At 39.9% G+C, this 21,286-nt stretch overlaps 1 protein-coding gene across 3 annotated transcripts in view; it reads left to right on the top strand.

Moving 5' to 3' along the window:
- The window catches only part of MBOAT2 (membrane bound glycerophospholipid O-acyltransferase 2), a 184,674-nt gene that overhangs the window by 94,929 nt on the left and 68,459 nt on the right, over nucleotides 1-21,286 (top strand). For 2 of the 3 annotated variants that reach the window (XM_080387861.1, XM_080387860.1), the window contains exons 2-3: nucleotides 8,059-8,204; nucleotides 11,744-11,821. In XM_080387861.1, coding sequence (XP_080243987.1) covers nucleotides 11,790-11,821 — 32 coding nt within the window. In that variant the 5' untranslated portion in view covers nucleotides 8,059-8,204; nucleotides 11,744-11,789. The other variant, XM_080387862.1, reaches the window with a different exon arrangement.

Genomic DNA, 21,286 nt, shown 5'->3' with positions numbered 1-21,286 from the left:
AATGTCTTGCATCTTAAAATGGTTGGTTTAGGCTCTGTACGTGATCACATAGGCTTCAGTGCTTCTGCTTATGTTGGGGTAATCTTTTCCCAAAGTATATTACATCAGCTATAAGAACTAAACTGCCTTGTTTTTAAAGAATAGCTTAAAAAAATGCCACAAAATGAAGGAGAAAAAAAAGAAAGAAAAAAACAAACAAACAAACAACCCAACCAACCAAAAAAGCCACATCAGCTTTAATTCATCCAGGGTGTGTTATCCAGGCCACAGGCATTCATTGTAGTTTATAGATTTGAATAATTTTTTTTTTTCTTCTTGTCAGAGAAGATTTGTTAAAAATGAGAAAATAAAGCAGCACAAAGGTAAGGTAACTTCTGAACGAGTTTGTGTGGGTCGTTGGCAGAAGAGAGGCAACGTGCAATATTCTTGAATCTTATTTGGTGCTCCAACCACTACATGACTGTTTCTCTTCTGAGGTACTTAATTCTTCCAACTGCCTCTCAGTGCCTTGCTAGAGCTAGTAAGCAAAACTATATACAACCAATATTGCTGCTGCTTACTGGATTGTAGGCTGTGCGGGCCTGTACGATTAATTTGTGCTATCCACTTGGGAGTTTTCTGTATCAGTAAAATTCCCTTGCTGCCTAGGCTGCTTTTCTGAATGAGGCCAGTGCCTTCTGTGCTGTGAAGTAGCAGGATTCTGGACAGCTTGGCTGCAATGATTGGTTTTTGATATTAAAATATAGCTGATGGGAAGAGGAATCTTAGCCTGAAGTCTGAATTAGTGGATAAAAATTGTATTAAAAATTAGTTTAATAGGAGAGATAATCTCTTCTATATTTCTTTTTAATGTGGACTTAAAAAATTTCTTCAATGGTTTATTAAAGATGCTGCCTATTGTCAGAAGGTTGAAGAATTCTAGCTGTTCAAATGAAAAGTTTTGCCAAAATTTCCTCTTGATGAAAATCCCTGTGGCATATAGTGACTTTTTTTTTGATTTATGTAAAGAATTGATAACCTCAAACACTTTTTTCCTAGGAAATAACTTTGTTTTTACAAACGCATGGCATGAATTACATTTAGATTTTTAAAAGACTAGAATAAGTGTCTTTAAAAGTTTTATCATAAACTGTTAGCTTTTGCACAAATAATGCAAATGGAAAACTTGTTATGTAGATAGCTTAATGCAGTTAATAGTATAATAATGATAGTTGGAGGCCTGTGGCTCGTGGTGTTCCCAGGGGTCAGTACTGGGTCCAGTCCTGTCCAACTGATTCATCCGTGCCCTGGGTGAAGGGACAGTGTCCCCTCAGCACCTTTGCTGGTGACACAGAACGGGGAGGAGTGGCTGAGACCCCAGCAGGCTGCGCTGCCATTCAGCGAGACCTGGGCAGGCTGGGGAGCTGGGCGGAGAGGGACCTCATGGAGTTCAGCAAAGGCAAGTGGAGGGTCCTGCCCCTGGGCAGGAATAACCCCCCGCACCAGTACAGGCTGGGGCTGGCCTGCTGGGAGGCAGCTCTGCGGGGAAGGGCCTGGGAGCTCTGGTGGGCAGCGAGGTGCCCATGGGCCAGCAGTGTGCCCTGGTGGCCAAGGCCAATGGGCTCCTGGGGTGCATTAGGAGGAGCACGGGCAGCAGATCAGGGAGGTCATTGTCCCCTCTGCCCTGCCCCAGTGAGGTTGCGTCTGGGGAGCTGTGTCCAGTGCTGGGCTCCCCAGTTCAGGAGGGAACTACTGGAGAGGGCCCAGCGGAGGGCAACGAGGATGCTGAGGGGAGTGGAGCATCTCCCTTGTGAGGGAAGGCTGAGAGAGCTGGGCCTGTTCAGCCTGGAGGAGGGAAGACTGAGAGGGGACCTTACCAATGCCTGCAGATGTCTGAAGGGCGAGTGCCAAGAGGATGGGGCCGGGCTCTTGTCAGTGGTGCCCAGCGACAGGACAAGGGGCAACGGGCACAGACTGCAACACAGGCAGTTCCACCTGAATGTGAGGAAGAACTTCTGTACTGGGAGGGTGCCAGAGCCCTGGCACAGGCTGCCCAGAGAGGCTGTGGGGTCTCCTTCTCTGGAGGCATCCAAAACCCACCTGGACGTGATCCTGTGCAGCCTGCTGTGGGTGACCCTGCTTTAGCAGGGGGTTGGACTAGATGATCTCCAGAGGTGCCTTTCCAACCCCAAACACTTTGTGATTCTCTGATATAATGATTTCCATTTTATGTAGCTGCTCCAACCATTGAAACTGTGAATTTATGCTCATGTTACATTTGGCACAAAGTGTGCCTATAAACTGCGCTGGCTGTTCAACTGGTCTTGCACCAAATAGTGGATTTAATTTTTCAGTTGCTAGAACATATGCAGCAGGTTTTGTAATACCTTAGTGTGTTTTAAGTTGTATTTAACACAGACCTACATCAATCATTGCTGAACAATCAATGCTGTTAATTTGCATTATCATAGAAACATGGGTTTTGGTTGGAAGGTACCTTAAAATCCTCTAGTTCCAACATGTGCACGTAACTTTGTTACACATTGCACTCTGTAGGGGACTTTGAGATGCTACTCTCCTAAGCTGAGCTATTGATATGACCTGTACCTCAGTAGGTAAAAAATTATTTTCTTATACATGTGCTAAATTATAACTATTGAGGGTGAAACTTGCTATTCTATGTGTCTGCATTACAATTTTCTCTGATGCAGTGTCTCAGCTTTAAGTGGATCAGGGTTTTTTTATTTCTTCTACAAAACTGAAGCTGCTTATTAGAACTGGTTTTATGACTTGGAGGAGGCATGTTACAATTTGGCTTGAGGAATGAATCATGCAGCTTTTAGGAATGTGTCGTCTTTGTTCTTTGTGGATGTTCTGCTCACATCCGACCAAGTCATGAGGTGTGTAGAAGTTGTATTTTGCCCATACTCACAATATTTTAAGAACCTGACATAAGTTTTCAAAAGGTATGCAAGTATACCATTCCTGGATGTTGAAGTTACTGTATATAACATTTGCCAACAACATAACTGCTTGGTTAAGCACCTGTTTTTTGTGGAAGCTTTTGAGATGATGTCCAGCTTTGTCCTTGTTCCTGCTCACTTGTTATCTGACTAGCTGTTCCATTTATCTTCTAGGAAGTCAGATAGTTTTTGTGCTCTATTTATGGCAAGTTTTGTATCTTCAGTTCTTCACGTGTCTGTGTGTGGGTACAGTGGAAGTGTATGTCAGCTCCATACTGGTCAATGCAAGTAAAGATGGGAGGCGTAATAAGGTAACAGCTGAACGTTAATTTTTGGCTTTGTGTACTTCAGGAAGTAGTGCAGTACAGGAGAAATGTTTCTGTGGAATGAAGTGGTTGGCATTGAGGATCCAACATTGGTGCCATAGTAATTTTGGAAGTACTGCTTTTGCTTAGGTCAGTCCACAGGCTAAATGTCCACTTGCCTTTGGAGCAGACCTTTTAGTTCAGTTTAGCTTAAAAGAAATCAGGTTTATATATTCAAGCACCACTGTACAATGCACACCAGCATGTGCAGTGAGGATGACTGGGAGGCTTGCTTCAGAAGCTTTATCCTGATTTGAACCGAAATGCAGTGCAGATTGTCCATCTACATTGTACATCAACATGTACATCAACACGCATTGTCTTGCTGCTGGAGTTGGAAGTGCATGTGATAGAATTTAGGAGCCCTGTTGTGGTTTAAACCCGGCCAGCAACCAAGCACCACGCAGCCGCTTGCTCACTCCCCCTCATCCAGAAGGATGGGGAGGAGAATCAGACAGGAATGTAAAACTCAAGGGTTGAGATAAGAACAATTTGATAAGTAAAGCAAAAGCCGTGCATGCAAGCAAAGCAAAACAAGGAATTCATTCACCACTCCCCACGGGCAGGCAGGTGTTCGGCCATCCCCAGGACAGCAGAGCTGCGTTACGCGTAATGGTTACTTGGGAAGACAAATGCCATGATGTCGGATGTTCCCCCACTTCCTCCTTCTTCCCCCAGCTTGTGTACGCTCAGCATGATGTTCTATGGTACGGAATATCCCTTTAGCTAGTTCAGGTCACCTGTCCTGGCTGTGTCCCCTCCCAATTTTCTGTGCCCCTCCAGCCCTCTGGCTGGCAGAGCCCAAGGAACTGAAAAGTCCTCGATTTAGTATAAACATCACCCAGCAACAACTAAAACCATCAGTGTGCTATCGGCATTGTTCTCAGATCAGAGCCAAAACAGCACTGTACTAAGAAGAAAATTAACTCTATCCCAGCTGAAACCAGGACAGCCCACAGTCCGTTTCTCTTTCTACCCCTTATAGTATTGACAAGGGATTGATCTTATTTCCCTGTGAAACTGAGTACATATTTCTTATAGCTGAAGTGGTAGAAACATGTGCTCTGGACTAAAAGCCACAGGTGTTTTTAATGGATAAGCTTTGACTTTGTGGTAGAAATACTGTGTTATCCATTTCTTGTAAAAAATGTAGGAATTCAGATATTCAAAATGTTTAGCAAGCGAATATGGCCTGTGATAGCAGATGGTCAGAAGTCAGAAGAAGCCTCAGATGAGGATTACCTATGTGACTAACACAGCCCAGTAGTGGTCACAAATTGTTCCATATGAGCTCCTTCCCTTAATTGGAATACAAATCACCAGTAAACCAGAGATTTAGTGATCTGAAGAAACAATATTATGAAAATATGTGGCAGTGATGATTTTAAATTTTGCTTGCATTTTCAGATACTTTGGACTTGATTTATAGGCATGCTGGATATTCAAAATAGCAGCTGAAGTTGTATTTTCAAAGGACAGCTCCAGTTAAAGTTCTGTTGAAAGCACCGACTGGAAAACTAGGCACTGAGTGTTTGAAACTGGCCAACCAAAGTTTGTGGGCATTTATTTTGCTGTTGGGGTTCTCATCATTGTGTGCCAGTCACCCACCTTTAGAATAGGAATACTGAAGTGTAAAGTTATTGCAGAGTTCGCATTTGTTGTATGCAGTCTCCCCATGTGATGGACAGATCTGCATAGACATGTCTATGGGGAAATATAAGGGTTTTATGTTCAGAGTAGGATGCAGATGGTAAGCATTTAATGGGTTGAGGGCAAAAAATGGGCAATTGTCCATTTGCTGAATGAATTGGAAATCCTGCTGGAAAGAATGGAATAAAGCAGCAGAAAAAATATTATCAGAAGTAGGTATGTATAAAGGCTAAATTGAAGTTGCATTGCTTTCAAATCTTAACTGCTCCACAGTTTAGTTTTACAAGTATGTATTTAAAGCTTTGGGAGGATTCGATGTGATACAGGTCTGCAAAACTGTTGGTGCTTTGTAATCTGCATTTTGGTGTGCTGTAAGGCAAGTGTAAGGATTGGATTGGCAAGAGTAGAGAAGGTATGCAGGGTAGTGTGTGAACATTGTGGAAAGACCTTTTATGTATCCAAATCTGCATATGTTTGTGCATTTTTTGGGAAGAGCAGTTTAAAAATACCCACTGATAGTTTTAGTCACTTGTGAAGGAAGGCTTTTGGAACAAGCTTGTTCCTGGAGTCATTTAGTTGTGTGTTTAAAACACCAACACTATGAATTGATATCCCTGGAAGTTTTGCTTGTGGGCTTGGTCTAAAGTTATGAACTCCTGCATTTTATTTCTGTTCTCAAAATACTCTTACTAGGGAAGGCTTTCTGTTGTGCTTGTTGTGTTTTGTGGTTGTTCGGGTTTTTTTTTTAATTTAATGGGATATTGTTTTTCAGATATGGATTTGGTCATTTGAGTAAATAGCTAAAGCAAGAGCAAGTGCCCAGGAAAGGAGTCAGCAGGTAGGGAGTGAGGAGGGGGGCATCTTTCTTGGATTCTTTTTGCATGTTCTGAACAAGGTTTTTCTGGATTCCTAAACCTACCGGGTTTATCCTGAATTGTGAAATTCAAGGTTTCTTGTTTTGCTTGTGCCTGCTCCTATAGAGATGATGATGACACAGGTCATAGATGCCAAGCACTTCTACCCTTTGCCATGGTAATAGTAGGAGCCTGGTGATAACTTTCATCTTCCCTAGGTTTTGCTACTTTGCTTTGAGGGGTAATCTGGGGGAAAAAAAGGGCATCATGAGACATCAATTGGTAAATAATCTGTAATGCAGCCACAGCAGTGATGTGTGGATGTTCAGTAAAACCAGCAATGCTAATGTCCACTTACAGACAGGTATTCATGCCAATTTCTTCCATCTGCCTTTCACCTCAGCTTCACTTTGTATCTGTCCCAATCTTCTGTGTTTTCCTCCCCCTTGTAGTCTGGCTAGGGGTGCAAGTTCCAAGTCAGAAACATACTCTGTGGTACACATAGCATAATTTCTGTAATAAATACCCCAAACAAATGTTGATACTGAATTCATAGTTAATTAGCTTTAATTTTTCTTGCTTGCTCTCTTGTAAAACATTATCAGTTCCCTTTCAGTGGTTCATTAAACTTCACTGTTTTGTATGAAACTTTTCCACTAAATCCATAGACTCATCCTGAGTTATAAACCTCGCTCTGTTTCATTTGCATCATTGCTTATAAAGGAGAGAAAATAGGTCAAGTTATGCCCTGAAAGAATATCTCATTTATTTAGCATTTTTCAAATACTGTTAAAAGCATAATGGAAATGTGGGAGTAAGAGAATATATGGCAAAGTGTACATGACTGTTTAGTTTAGGGAACTGCTTGTGGTAAAAAGAGGAGCCCTGCCCTCTGAGCCTCTTTCTCTGCTAGCACTTAACGCTTGTGTAACTTGGTATTACGGAAGGTTTTAGAGTGGTTCAGAAAAAGGGATTTGCAAATGGGGAATCTATGCCATTGTACAAAGATCAGAGTTCTGCAGGTGGGTGGTGTTATTTAGATTCGACTTTAAATAGATCCATGTTTGCATACTCTCTTACCTGTTATCACCTGAAGGAATGACCTAGCTGAATAATAGTACTAGAGGTGTGCACTGTGTTGCTGCAGACATAAGTATCGGGCCTGCTGTCATGAACATAAAAATAGTATTGTCATTGTACCCTGTGGTATTAAGATTAAGTATGTATTTCAGCTAAGTGACATCAAACAGGCTAAAACACTGTTGTACTAAGGACTGGTCAAGCATGCAGTACGTGCAAGTTTCTTGTGTGGAAGTGCTTATGACCTGAAGCAGTGGTCCCCAAGCTGTTGCTTGTGATGATTTGGAATGCTACTGTTAGATACAGAAAATTTTTAGGCAGTTCTCTATGGAAGAAAAAAGAAATCCATGGAGTAGGAAATGTTCTTTTCTAAATACAGGAATTCATCTGGCTTTTTGTAGATTAAGCTGGTTTGGTAGCAGTTGCTGTGTTTGAGGAAATTATTTCTGCCCTTACTGTTAATTTTTTTTCAGGCCACAGTCAGAAGGATTCTTTTGACTCACTGGTTTGGGTTTTTTAATTCCACTTGTGCTTTCAGTGCCCTAACATCTTTAAATATTTCATATACAAGAGACTTTCTATCTTCTAGAATAAATGGCCTGAAGGGAGGAGGAATTTCTGAAACTATCCTGCTTGAATGTACAAGAAAACCCAGTGTGCAACCAAGCTGTTTATCTGATTACATACCACCGAAAAAAACTTTGAGCCCTGCTTCTGCACAGGCCACTGAAGTGATCTGCCAGTGATTCGTGTAGCTGATAGGAATTTCCAAGTCACGCTCACTTAGAAAAAAGAACAAATAAAACCCTAACCCAGGTCTTCACATTACTGGGAGAGTAGAAATGGTTCCGTGGGTGATAATGTGGTTTGGTGTATAGAAATTTTACAGGAAAATACATATTCTGTGCAAGAATCAAGAAAAAAAATATTCTTGATTCATTGCCTCTACAGTTTTCATGTATCTTTTCTTAGTTGTTAGGGAGCACTGGTTTGTACTTTAAAAAGGGTGGGGCTCTCTGGAGCAGCTCTTTGAGGCTGACATGCAAGGGTAAGAGCCATGGCAGAGCCAAAGATTCTGCAAATTGGTAATAATGTGCGGATATTTGTGTTAATTTTTAATACACAAGTGTGTGAGACTTACTTTTATTTTCTTTTTTTTTTATGCAGGTCAACTTTGTAGTGTGCCAACTGTTTGCCTTGCTTGCGGCTATTTGGTTTCGAACATACCTTCATTCAAGCAAAACTAGCCCGTTTATAAGACATGTTGTTGCAACCCTCTTGGGCCTTTATCTTGCACTTTTTTGTTTTGGATGGTAAGTTACACTTAAATTCTCTTTTCAGGGGTTTACAGACTTTCATTTCTTGTTTGGAGGGAAGCAGAGTTTTGTTATGAAGAACCTTATTACTTAATTTGGTGGGGTTTTAGCTGTGGCAAATGTACAGAAATTAGCTTAAACTTTCTCATGTTGCACAAATTTTGAAAGATCTTCCATTTACAAACTAGCAACTGACAAACATGTTGTCTGCCTGTGGTTTTGGGAGGATGGAGCAGGTGCAGTTTAACTTGTACCAGTTTCTCTGTAAACTTGCTTGAGAAGTATTCTGGAAGCACAGCACAGAAGTGATGACTAAGGTAATTTCTCTTAAATATTCACTACATGAGATAACTTGCTGCGTCTTTTCTGAATATCAGCAATCATCTGAATTTTTGTGGGAAGAGTGGCCAGAACTATGGTACTTACAAAGCTCCTAGTAGTATAAAACACCTGGAAAGGAGCTGACCTTGATTTGAGAGTAGTTTGTGTGTGGGTTTTTTCTTTTATGTTTTGAAGGGGTGTGTGTGGGGGGTTGTGGTTTTTGGTTGGTTGGTTTTTGGGTGGGTTTTTTTCTTTTTTTAAACACAAAATTTCTGTGACTGCTGTTTTTACATTTTGATCTTTTCATAGTGTAGCAGGTCATAATGTTAGTAGGGCTAGTAAAGGGTATGCATTTAGTTTGGTGAAAAAACTTTCTTTTCCTTCAAAATTAGCTTGCAAAGTAGCACTCTTCTTCCCAAGGTGGCTTGAGATTAAGTGCTGTTTTTGTTCTGTTGCATGGTAAACAAAGTGCTTGCTTAGCTTGAAGAGTATAGAAGACTTTTTATACTGATTGTTGTAGAGTATAGCTGAACTAGGGGGATTTAGTCAAGCTGTTGTTCAGGTGGGAAGATGCACACAGTGTGCACACATAGAGTATGTATAGATAAATGTAGGAATTCCAAACCACAGATTTAGCCTCTATATTAGCATGTTGTAGAGGCTTTTCAACATTAGTTGATACATATTACTTTCAAATTTAGAAAAAGAAAAATCAGTAAGTTCTCTTCTTTGGATTTACAGGTACAGTTTACCTTTATATATAATTCCGTAACTCCCATGTGTTTCTTAAACTTTTGGCCATAGTATTCTGCTCTGAGAGAAAGATCTGATGTCAAAGACTTCGAGTCTTAGCACTAAATGAAGAGGATGCTATGGGAGATGCTACTCTGTGTGTGTAAGCTTTAGAAGCGCATTCCATATTCATTGCTTTGAAAACAGAAATTATTAATTGTAGCATGTAATTAGAAAGTGTTAACAATATACTCATATCTGAAGTTTGGGGATGGGAGACTATAGAAACAACCTCCACCCCCAGCAGACATAAATAAAGATCTGTGGAAGCCTCTCACTAGCAATATGCCCTGGAAAGGTAATTGGAGAGAAATGTTATGCCATAGTAGAAATCTGTATTCTACTATGCTTAGGATCATACTTAAAGCAATTATTTTAGCAATGATTTTCTTTTTACTGCAAGATTTTTTTTCTTACAGTTGTAGAACTAAAGCTTTTTAAAAATGCCAAAAAGTAAGAACATAATTTGAGATGTTAAAAGTACACATTCTTTAAAAAGCTAGTAATTCTGTTGCACTTGTGCCAACTCTTTTTTCCTATTGCCTAAGTGTTTGTTATACAAGCATGATTTTTGAGGATTTTGTTTTGTTCGGTTCCCCTCCCTCCTCCCTAAGGAATCAAGTATACATACAGGTTACAGTCCCACGGTACACCTTCAACAACTCTTCAATTGCATTGTAATATGTATATACAAGAGGAAAACTGTTAGTGTTCTCCCATACAGTGTATATAGTAAATGTAGATTTGGAGGTGATCTCATGCAAACCTAAATGGGGGAAACAGTTTGGAATCTGCACCCTTTTAAGAGTATTTATTAATTATGTTGTCATTTTCAGTTACCTTTGGTGCTTGTGATGGTGTTGTGGGACAGGAAGAAAAGGGATAATTCCCTTGGGATAATAGCAAATAGTATTACAGGCCTAGAATAACCTTTGCATGTAGCTAAACTTTACTACTTCATGTTGTATTTAAATGCCTCCCTTTTAATTTTTGAATTGACAATCAATCATATTGCCACTGTTAACAACTCTGAAAGAGAAATATTTTTCAGAGATTATAGTCTTGATATGGTACTCCATATCAACTCACATTTGGGGGGGCTTTGATATCTTATTATGCTGCTTTCTCTGTTTAAGAAGCAAACTTTTTAAACTTAAATTTTTGTCATTTCACTAATGCCTGTCTTTGCTATACAGTGTTGCTAATAGGTGGCTCATATGAAAAGAATCTGAATTATTTTTTTAATTGGCAATTGCTTATATTAAATGTGCTTTTGAATTTTAGGTAGCCATATCTTAGGTGAGACTAGCTAGTAGAGAAGCATGGGAGTGTATGCAGATTGGATCTTCTATAAAAAGTCAAGATTTTCAAGGTCAATTAATATAAAAGTGAATTGTTTTCCTTCATCATGTGAAGACTTCATAGGATTTTAGGCTGCCTAGAACTGGGCTTGTTGTTGAAAGTGAAGACATTTCTTTGTGAATAGATGAGGAGTGGAATTAGGAAATTGCTGCTGGTAAGCTGAAAGAAAACAGTATCAAGATAAGAGAATATTGACTGCTGTTTATGGGGAAAATTCCAAAACTAGATCAGTATGTCACTTGAGCGTGTTTAAGTATGCTACTAAGGCACGTAAGGTATCAGAGTGAAAGAGAAATGGCTTGCTGAAGATCAAATGCTTTTCCCCAATCACTGGCAATTGTTTGCCACCAGTGTTCTTCTAGATTGCTGAATTATAACTTCAGTAACAAAACACACCCCAAAAAAATAACGGTGGTGGTGTAGCTGTGGTGGTAAGCTGTGGAAAACAAATAAGAAGAGGCTAGAGCACCTCTGTGAAATAAATCTGTGGGTTGTTGGTGTGTAGGGTTTTTTTATCTGTGTTTTTGAGACCATCATCATTACCATCCCTTTTATCAGTTATTGATGACCCGGGGCAAAGAGACTGACTGGACAGAGTTACCATTCCTGTTGACTGGGAAATCTTCCCATATACTGATATTGTTGATACAAAATACTGTTGGCCTTATCTGAGATACCTATTGTTGCAAGCATGTAAAAAGATGAGTATGGAAATTGAACCACAAAACATTGATGTTATTTACACATGAAATAATGTCAAGTAGAAGTAATATGAAACACATTCTTTGTATTTTAAGGATTTTCAGCTTTTACTGTATGAGCTGGAGAATTCTAGGTATGTTTGTAGGTTTTGGTCATTACTGCTGCCTGTGCTATGCTAAAGGGGGAAATTCAACAAAACGGAGGGCTGCAGGAAATCTAAATAGAACAAAAAGGTTTTTTTTGAAGCAGCGATGGAGTTAAAATTTGAACTGCTTTAATTTCACATTAAATAAATAAATGCATGCAGCTTATTTCATTAATGAAAATTCTGTGAGGGTTTACTATTATTTTTTTCCTAGGTATGCCTTACATTTTGTTATACAAAGTGGAATTTCCTACTATATCATGATCATTATAGGAGTGGAAAATATGCACAAGTAAGTTTCCATTCAAAAATTGTATTTTTTTTTTGCTTTTACAAGAATGCTACTGTTCAGATTTTTTTTGTAACTGTGCGCATATGCCATACTTCTGGTTGTATCATAATATTTTAGTATTTGAATTCTGCTAACCATGGTTTTATTTCCAGGAGAGAAAATTGCTTATTTGGGTATTTTTGCCAGCTTTTTGGAACATCTGAGGCTTGTTACAATTGGTAGTATCCCACTGAGACTTCTTTTGTGTTCTCAGCATTCTGATTTTTTCATCATTACCTAATCACAAATAATTCTAGGCGTCTCACAAATGAGTTCACTAAACAAATGTAATTTGACAACAACCAGTGCTATTAGAAGGAAGATGTCTGAAGGGAACAAAATTTGTGTGAGATTTGTGGTGTTGTTTTGTAAGAATAATGCAGTGTGAATGCTGTCTGAAGTTAAGAATGCCATCATAAAATTACATACATAGGACATTATTTTGGGTTTGCTTGGATGTATGATTACATTAGCAGTATCTGAATCTGAATATAGAATGGCACTTGTTTCTCTTTTTCAATCATTCTTAAAAACAGGAAAGACATTTATTACTGTATGTGTATGTTTTACTATTCCACTAGTCTAGAGAACAAAATTAGGTTCCCACTGTGTAGTTCCTGCATAAATATTTAGTAAAATAGCAAATCCTTGCTTGAATAGGTTCCTGAAGCATGTGAGGCTGTCAGGAAAGATGCTGGTAAAAGAGCCAAAAAGGAAAATTGCTTTACATAGAAAATGCAAAGGCAGGGTGGCCTTAGTTCATGATCCTGCCTGTTAGAACATTCTGCGTCTTTATACTCTGTTACTGAATATAATTTTATTGTCCTTTGAAATATCCCATATTAGGGTCTTATTTTCAGGATTTTCTACAACGCCTGATGTATTTAAACTACACAGATGTGAGAGAACTTCATTTGGTTGGATGGCTGGTTTATATTCTAATGGTTTATTTGATTAGAAGTTGTTTTAAAGCAACTTGTTCATACCAATTTCTCTTTAGACATGTAACAATGTAAGTTATAACTTATGTAGCTTAATAGTTTAAAAGCAATCATTACTGCTGTGAAATGCTGCAAAGGGAGGTACCAGCCAGGAATACTTGGGTCTTGATTATAACAAATTACATAGGTTTCTCGTAAGAGGAAATCTAGCAGTGGTTTACTTCCCTAATAGTGAGAGGCAGGTAGGCATGTGTGTATTTAACATTCCAGCATTGAAACAAGGGAACTTACTGGTTCCTGATACTCCCAATTGCATACCAGCTCGTTTAACTGCATGGCCTGATCTGCTGAAATGTTTCCTGTGCTATACGCAACTGTGTACGTATTCTCACTGTTCCTCTTCGTTACTGCAGAGTTGGGAGGGTAAAATCTAGATTTGATTACTGGGCTTATGTTGCTCTATCACAGTATGAGTTAACATACCATTGGATAAAACTAGAAAGCTCTTTGAATGGAGGCAAAAAATGTTACAAATGGAGTAATTTGTTTCTTCAAGTTGTGAACAATGTTCGCATGCTGCATGGGAAACTCCAGGAACCATTTCTAATAGGCGATACAGGCAAGATTATACAAGGTTTGTTCCCTCCATTGCCACGGTATCCTAGAAGGGATGCGATGCCTCTTGGTGTCCCTGTATGCCTGTACCTTTTACTGAAGTAATGTGCCATGTGCTCTTAATTTTCTGCTATGGAAATGCTATTCGCAGCTTTCTGTTTGGCAGTCTGAACAGAAACTAATGTAAATGACTCCCCTCCCCACCTAAAGGTTTGTCTTCAGGCTATAAACGTGTCTCATGGAGCTTGGGGGAGGTTCAAGGTTAAGTGCTATATAGTAAGGTGCTGCTGGTACCACCAGGCCTCAGGGTTGGAGTAGGGGGCCCTGTCAATGTTTTACTGGTGTGTTGTATCTATACAGCTAATCAGAGTATTTGCACAGCCCATTTTGTGATTTATTTTGTAGTAGAGGGACCCATTGGCTGGCAGTCCTTGCTAGAAATCACCTGAATTGTTCATAAACTTGGAGACTATAGAACATCAAATACCTATAAGTGATGCCAATATGCATTCAAGTGACTTTGGTATTGGAAAAGCACTTGTGTATTGTTGTCCATGATCTAAATGCGTTCGCTGAAGTAAGTTTCTCTCTTCTCCCTACTCTGCTGTCTTGCAGATTTCATGAGTGTATGGACTGCGAAAACCATTATCCCTCTTCTTCCTGCTTCCCGTACCCCCTAATATAGTTCCACTGTCTCTGTATCCTCTCTAAAAATTGTTTAAACAAAAGACAAACAACTGAAGTTCTTAGGCTGCCTACCAATTTAGCTGCTATGCATTGGGTATACTAGCTTTCCTTACCATCTGAACCAAGGAGAGATTTTTGATAAACTACATTTTCCAAGGCAGACTTTCAAGTCTGATACTCTTCTAAACCTCTTTTACTTTATTAATGTATTTCCACTGGATCTTGAAAGGCTCTACTTTACAAGGTTCCTACCTTTGTGATTTTCCTGCGGGAACTGAACCTTGTACAACTATTGCTTCCAGTTTGGTCTTGACAATACCTGGTATGTTAAAGGTGAAAGCTTTACCTGAACAACAGAAAAATGAGGGGAGAAAAAGAAAGAAAAAAGTAAAACCTGGGGCGGGGGTGGTAGGGATGGACTGACCGTATTAAAAAGGAAGGATACTTTAGTTTTATATTTTAGCAACTTTTAGAATAAAGTTAGTTAGCAGAAAATGAGTTACCTGAGACTTGGATTTAACTAAAATTGATTGATTATTTTTGTACTTCAGTCTTACTTAAATGATGCTACTGTAAGGGGAAGATGGCGTAATAACACTAGTTCTCCTGAATGGTTCAAAAGCTCTCATCTTTTATTTTAATAAGCTATCTTAATATTCGTTTGGTGCTTTCATGGCTCAGTTAATTATGAAACTGAAAAATGTGTTTAAACAAGTTCTCAGTTCCAATAAATTTGTATTTCATAACTGATGTGGTGCTAATATTTTTTTTTCCTTAGAAATTCTTATGTTTCTTCTATAGTTGCGAAATTGCTACTCTTCTTAAAAGACAAAACCCAAAATGCCACAAGATTTTTCCTTGAAGCATTTGGCCTCTGCTAGCTAAAAACTATGGAAGGAGTACTTGCACAGGTGATTTGATGACAAGGTTTTAAGGTTTCTAGGTAACTCCTCCTCTTTTGACTTGATTGTTCATTTCACTCTTGGTAAATCATGTCCCTCGGCCTGTTGGGAAAGGAATGTTAACTGTAAGACTCACAGGAAGTGAGGGCTCACTGAAGACAGTAGTTTCTCAGTGACTTCACTGACAAAATATAGAAGTCCCAGCTGTGTCAGTGTAGAAAATAAATCTGTTTATTTTAAGTCATTCCTGTTAAACTGTTTACTTAAATTTCTTAAATGTGCTAGTGTAATATGAAGAGATAGACATACTATTCATGTCTGCTATCTTCTGTGTTATGCTTAAAGTTGCAGGATGATACTTCTGTGGTTCCAGAAGTCTAGAGCTGAACTGCTAGGGCTTAAGGAACTTATTTTGAGCTTTAGAAAAGAAAAAATATAACTTAAATGGTTTTGGGCTTATTTAAGTTGCAAAAAGTAAGTTAATGAAGGACCCAGAGACCTGAGATAACTAATAGCAGTAAATACATGATGAGCTGATGTGTGTGTGCCACAAGCACCACAAAGAAGAGGAGGAGACTGGAGCATCTCTCCTATGAGGAAAGGCAGAGAGAGCTGGGGCTGTTCAGCCTGGATGGGAGAAGGCTCAGGGGGATCTCATCAATGTATATGAATACCTGGAGGGAGGGAGCCAGGCTCTCAGTGGTGCCCAGTGACTGGACCAGGGGCAGTGGGCACAAACTGAACGCAGAAGGTGCTGCCTGAACAGCAGGAAACACTTCTTGACTGTGAGAGGTTGTAGAATTTCTCTCCTTAAAGATATTCAGAAGCCATCTGGTCATGGGCCTGGGCAGCTGGTTCTAGGTGGCCCTGCTTGAGCAGAGGCGTTGGACCAGATGACTTCCAGAGGTCCCTTCCAACCTCAACCATTCTGTGGTTCTGTTTTTGTTTTGATGCACGTACAATTCTTTGTACTGTACCTATGCTTATGTATGTGAGCTGTTTGAACGTAATGTAAAGAGATACTTGAGTAAACAAACTTCGGTTGTAAATGGTCTGGTCCCTGTGGAAGTGCTTCCTGGTGCATCCATTTCCTTAAGATTTGGGAATGTCAGTCCTCATTAAGTTCCCTTCACCCTCCTAGCCGGTGCATCGACAGAGCAATGCCTTGCCCCTGTTTTCTCCTTCATTCCTTGCTGTGGCTTTGACAAGCAGTAGATTTGGTAAATGAGGGGTGGAGGAGACTTGATGGCTTGATTTTAGAAATCTTGACTTAAGAGACAAGTAAGGTTTTGTTCATCGGAGTGAACTAATTCACTCAGGATGTCAACTGAGGCACCTAATTTGTCAGTCAGGGGGTTAATAATGATGAATGTCATGACTTGTTGATAGATAGGTTTGACTGCCAGTTAGCTTACAATTTAATTTTCACAGCAATCTAAGTTAGATATTTTTAAAAAGTTACCATTTCAGTGAAATACTAAATGGATTAAGCACACTATTATTTATCCTGTGAGTTACTGGCAAGTTTTCATATGCATCTTTGTATCTTCAGAATTGAGAGCATTCATAAGCAGAAATTATTTTTTGAAATGAGTTAGGCTGTTTTTTTTAAACTTGTCTTTTCCACAGGCCCTTGATCAAGGTAAATGTAAGCTTGTTATTTTGGTTTGTGGGTTTTTTTTATTGCTGTCTGCTTTTAATATGATCACAGGTGTCTTACTCTATGAAGAACATGCATGATCTGGATAAAGATATTTTTATCTGCAAAAGAGGATCTGATGCAGCTTCTAAAATTAGTCATTATTAAATCAACAGACCAAAGTAACAATATCTAACAATTGTTAAGGGTTTGACGGAAAAATGCTATCAATTCCTAGTAACATTTTTTTAGTAAATCTAGGACTGGAAGCCAGCCAATATAATTACGGATCTTTGAAGGCATGAGGCCATCCAGGCAAGTGTAAGCTATCTGCTATAACCTCTCAGTTATAAATTTGTAATTTATTTATGTAACGTGAATAAAAATGTCTGGTACATAGGTAGCTGCCAAAGGACAGTGGGCATAGCACTGAGAATACCTGGATTCAGGATTTCAAGTATTGGTAGCTGTAAACAGCATATGTTCTGCATATGCAAACACAATTTTTCTGTATTTCTGTTTCTACAGTTAGTGCAAATAATTTCAAATAAGTTTATCTTAAGAAACCAATTGAGAGCTGAAAAATATGTTCTTACCAATCAGCCAAGCATAAATGCAAGATGGAGGAAAATGAGATCTGCTTATTCTGAAGCCTTAAATAACATATCTGAAAAAAAACCTGTGATGTCACTGCAAGCAGTTTTTGTTGTCTTACCAGATCTGTAATAAACGCAAAAAAAACCCCAACCCTGTTGATTTTATAATAAAAAAGTTTTTAATAAAAAGCAAGTAAAACACTTTTTTAATAGATAAGAATCAAATATGTATTAATAAACAGTATAATTTTTACAGCATGCCTAGAAATCTTATCCTCCCCTATTAGAAGTAAACATGAAAGCTAATGAATGGCTGTATTTAGGAGCATATTTCAATACTTATCAACTAAAAAGAATCAGTTTTCCATTTTGAAGTGATACGCCTTTTTCCAAAGTAAAGGGATTGCACTTCTTGAGTTCCTTCTAAGAAAGGACAAGCAAAGGTCTGTGGGGCTGGATGGGATCCACCCAAGGGTACTGAGGGAGCTGGTGGCCAAGCCACTGTTCGTCATCCATCAACAGTCCTGGCAAGCTGGAGAGGTCCCGGAAGACTGGAGGTTGGCTGTGTGATGCCCTTCTACAAGAAGGGCAGGAAGGTGGATCTGGGGAGCTTACAGGCCTGTCAGCCTGACCTTGGTGCCAGGGAAGGTTATGGAGCAGATCATCCCCAGTGCCATCACGTGGCACGTGCAGGATAACCGGGGGATCAGGCCCAGCCAGCGTGCGTTTATGAAAGCCCAGTCCTGCTTGACGATCCCAATCTCCTTCTACAACAAGATGACCCATTTATTGGATGAGGGAAAGACTGTGGATGTTGTCTCTCTGGACTTTGGCACCGTCTCCTGCAGAAACTGGCTGCTCACGGCTTGGACAGGTGTGCTCTGCGCTGGGTTACAAGCTGGCTGGGTGGCTGGGCCCAAGGAGCGGTGGTGGATGGAGTTACATCCAGCTGGTGACCGGTCACAAGCGCTGTTCCCCAGGGCTCAGTGTTGGGGCCAGTCCTGTTTAGTGTCTTTATTGATGATCTGGATGGGGGGGATCGAGTGCACCCTCAGTAAGTTTGCAGACAACACCACGTTGGGTGGGAGTGTTGGACTGCTTGAGGGCAGGAAGGCTCTGCAGAGGGATCTGGACAGCTGGGAGCGATGGGCCAAGGCCAGTTGTATGAGGTTCAACAAGGCTCAGTGCCGGGTCCTGCCCTTGGGTCACAACAACCCCAGGCAGCGCTACAGGCTGGGGCAGAGCGGCTGGGAAGTGCCTGGTGGGAAAGGGCCTGGGGGTGCTGGTTGATGGCCGGCTGAACGTGAGCCAGCGGTGTGCCCGGGTGGCCAGGAGGGCCAGCAGCACCCTGGCTTGTGTCCGACACAGTGTGGCCAGCAGGACCAGGGCAGTGACCGTCCCCCTGTACTGGGCACCGGTGAGGCCGCACCTGGAATCCTGTGTTCAGCTTTGGGCCCCTCACTGCCAGGGGGACTTGGAGGGGCTGGAGCGTGTCCAGAGACGGGCAGCGGGGCTGGGGAAGGGTCTGGAGCACAAGTCTGATGAGGAGCGGCTGAGGGGCTGGGGTGTTTAGCCTGGAGAGGAGGAGGCTCAGGGGGGACCTTATCGCTCTCTACAGCTGCCTGAAAGGAGGCTGTGGGCAGGTGGGGGTTGGTCACTTCTCCCAGATAACTGGTGACAGGACAAGAGGGAATGGCCTGAAGTTGTGGCAGGGGAGGTTTAGATTGGATATGAGGAAAAATTTCTTCACCAAATGGGTGGTCAAGCATTGGATGAGGCTGCCCAGGGAGGTGGTGGAATCACCCTCTGTGGAGGTGTTTAAAAAAAATGCATGTGTAGATGCGGTGCTTAGGGACATGGTTTAGTAGTGGGCTTGACAGTCCTGGGTTGATGGTTGGACTTGATGATCTCAACTGTTGTTTCAAACCTCAGTGATTCTATGAAGGGTCAGATGGTCATCATATGTATCTGTTTTAGCGTGAGTGGTGGTGTAGTTAAAATAACTAATGCAAATCTTCACTATATAAAAAAGATCATCTTGGTTGGTTTTTTTATTATGTCCAAAAGTATCAGTGAGATTGCAGAATGTTGTCTCATTCTGTTAACCAGGGTTAAAGAATGATTTTAAAATAGTGAGTCTTATGTGAAGAGCCATAGCAGTGATTTGTGGGACTGAAACCAAGTACTGTTAAGGTCCTTATTGGGGTCTTGTCAAGGAACTACAAGACAGTAAATTATTCATATTGGATATGAAAATGCAGAGAACTTCTATTTCAGCAGACAAAGCATTACAGAAAAGTCAGTTAATAGTACTGAAAGCAAGATTGCTGTTTTCCTTTACATGGAAACTTTTTTGTTACCAGAAATACTGTTACGACTTTCTGCAGAAGGATGCTTCACCTCTCTTGTTGAAATGGTTAGTGGTGGTTTTTTTTTTGTTCTACTTTTTAATAACAAAGTGTACAGTCTGGCTGCATATGTTATATGTTTGATTATTTTTTTTTATGCTTACTTAAATATCAGACTTTTCTTTTGTATTCTGAGAAGTGTGAATGGAAACAGGCTTGCACCAGGCAGTGATTCTGTGTATGCTGAAGATTTGACCATTACAAAAATAGCCATGGATGGTTAGCAATAACAAATGGATGGCTGTCTTCGATGACCTGAAAAGCGAGCACCTGTTGAAGTAAACAGCTGTGAAGGAATTTCCTAGTAATCCTTATGAATTTCTTTTGAAAGTATTTGTTTTAAATAGGTATTAAAAGTTCTTCCGCTTTGGTAGCTAACTCTGCTGTCTGTGCTTGGGTAGAACTCAATGCATTACTTAACACAATAGAAGTGTAAGTTGAAAAATAACTTGATACATTATCCTTCTTAAGATTGGAATGTTTGAATGGAAAGGCCTTTATTGATCATATTTTTTGTAGTTACAGAAATGGAGTGAAAAGAACTAGAATTTTCTTACTTTTAGTGCCTGTCAGTTTTGCCTTATTTTTGAAGGTTTACATTTGTTTCATCTTTGAATCTTTGGTGTGTGTCCCATATATGTGTGTGTGTGTGTGTATGTATGTATGTGTAGGGAGAAAGAGGGAAGGACAGAAGTCATATAGTGATATAGTGACTGCAGCTTTGTGAAGGTTAATAAAGATAATAAACAACAGTACAAAATAAGGCATTTTTGAAGTGTTGTAGCCATTTCAGTTGCTTTGGTACAAAGGGGGCATATGTTGACAATGCAACATTGTATTTCCGGAGAAGAGTCTAAATCAGACTTTTTTTTTAAATCCTATCTCTCTTCCCCCCCGCCTTTTTTTTTTTTTTTTTTAATTTTCAGTTTTATTTTTGGCTTGGTTGCTGATGTTATTGAAAGAACAGAGTTCTCATCAGTAATTTTAACAATATTGTTGGCATAGAAAACCTTTTATCATCACACTTGAGAAAACTGAGGTGAAAAAATTTCTGGACTTCTACTTTAAGAAGTAGCTATACATTGAGTATTGATGTTTACCTGAAAGAGGATTCTCTTACTTCCCTAAACTTTAAATTTATAGGTAGTTTTTTTACACTGTGTACTAGTTTCTGTAGAGGACAACCTGTTCTTGAAAGGAGGCAGTGGTGTAAAATGTCTGGGTGTTTTAGAAATCTGTTGGGATTGAGTAGCTATTGCTTTTTGGCTTGCATAGGTCTCAATTTTTTTAATATTTATGCTGAAAGTGAAGCTGAGCACACTCAATCAAGCAAAAGAAAATTGATAGTGAGAGTAGTCATGTTTTCTGGGCTCTATTTGGTAATCTGAAGGTTGTAGCATCTATATAGGTGATTCTTCAAGGCACATTACTCTGCCTGTCATGCTGCCAAGCAACTTGACTGCTAGCAAATGAGCTCTGAGTCATGATATCATTGCTGCATGGTTTATTACCTCAGCAAACTATTGATGTCAAATAAATCAGGCTCCCTGCAAAATGAAATGGCAGAATAAATTGTACCTAGAAGAGTTCAGTGAAGGCTGTGTTCTTCAGCTCCTGGTAAAGACTGCCACTAATAAG

This window comes from Falco punctatus (assembly GCF_963210335.1).
Source record: "Falco punctatus genome assembly, chromosome: 5".
NCBI classification, from domain to species: domain Eukaryota; kingdom Metazoa; phylum Chordata; class Aves; order Falconiformes; family Falconidae; genus Falco; species Falco punctatus.
Note: the sequence above shows the minus strand (reverse complement) of the source record. Positions and strands in the feature narration are given on the sequence as shown.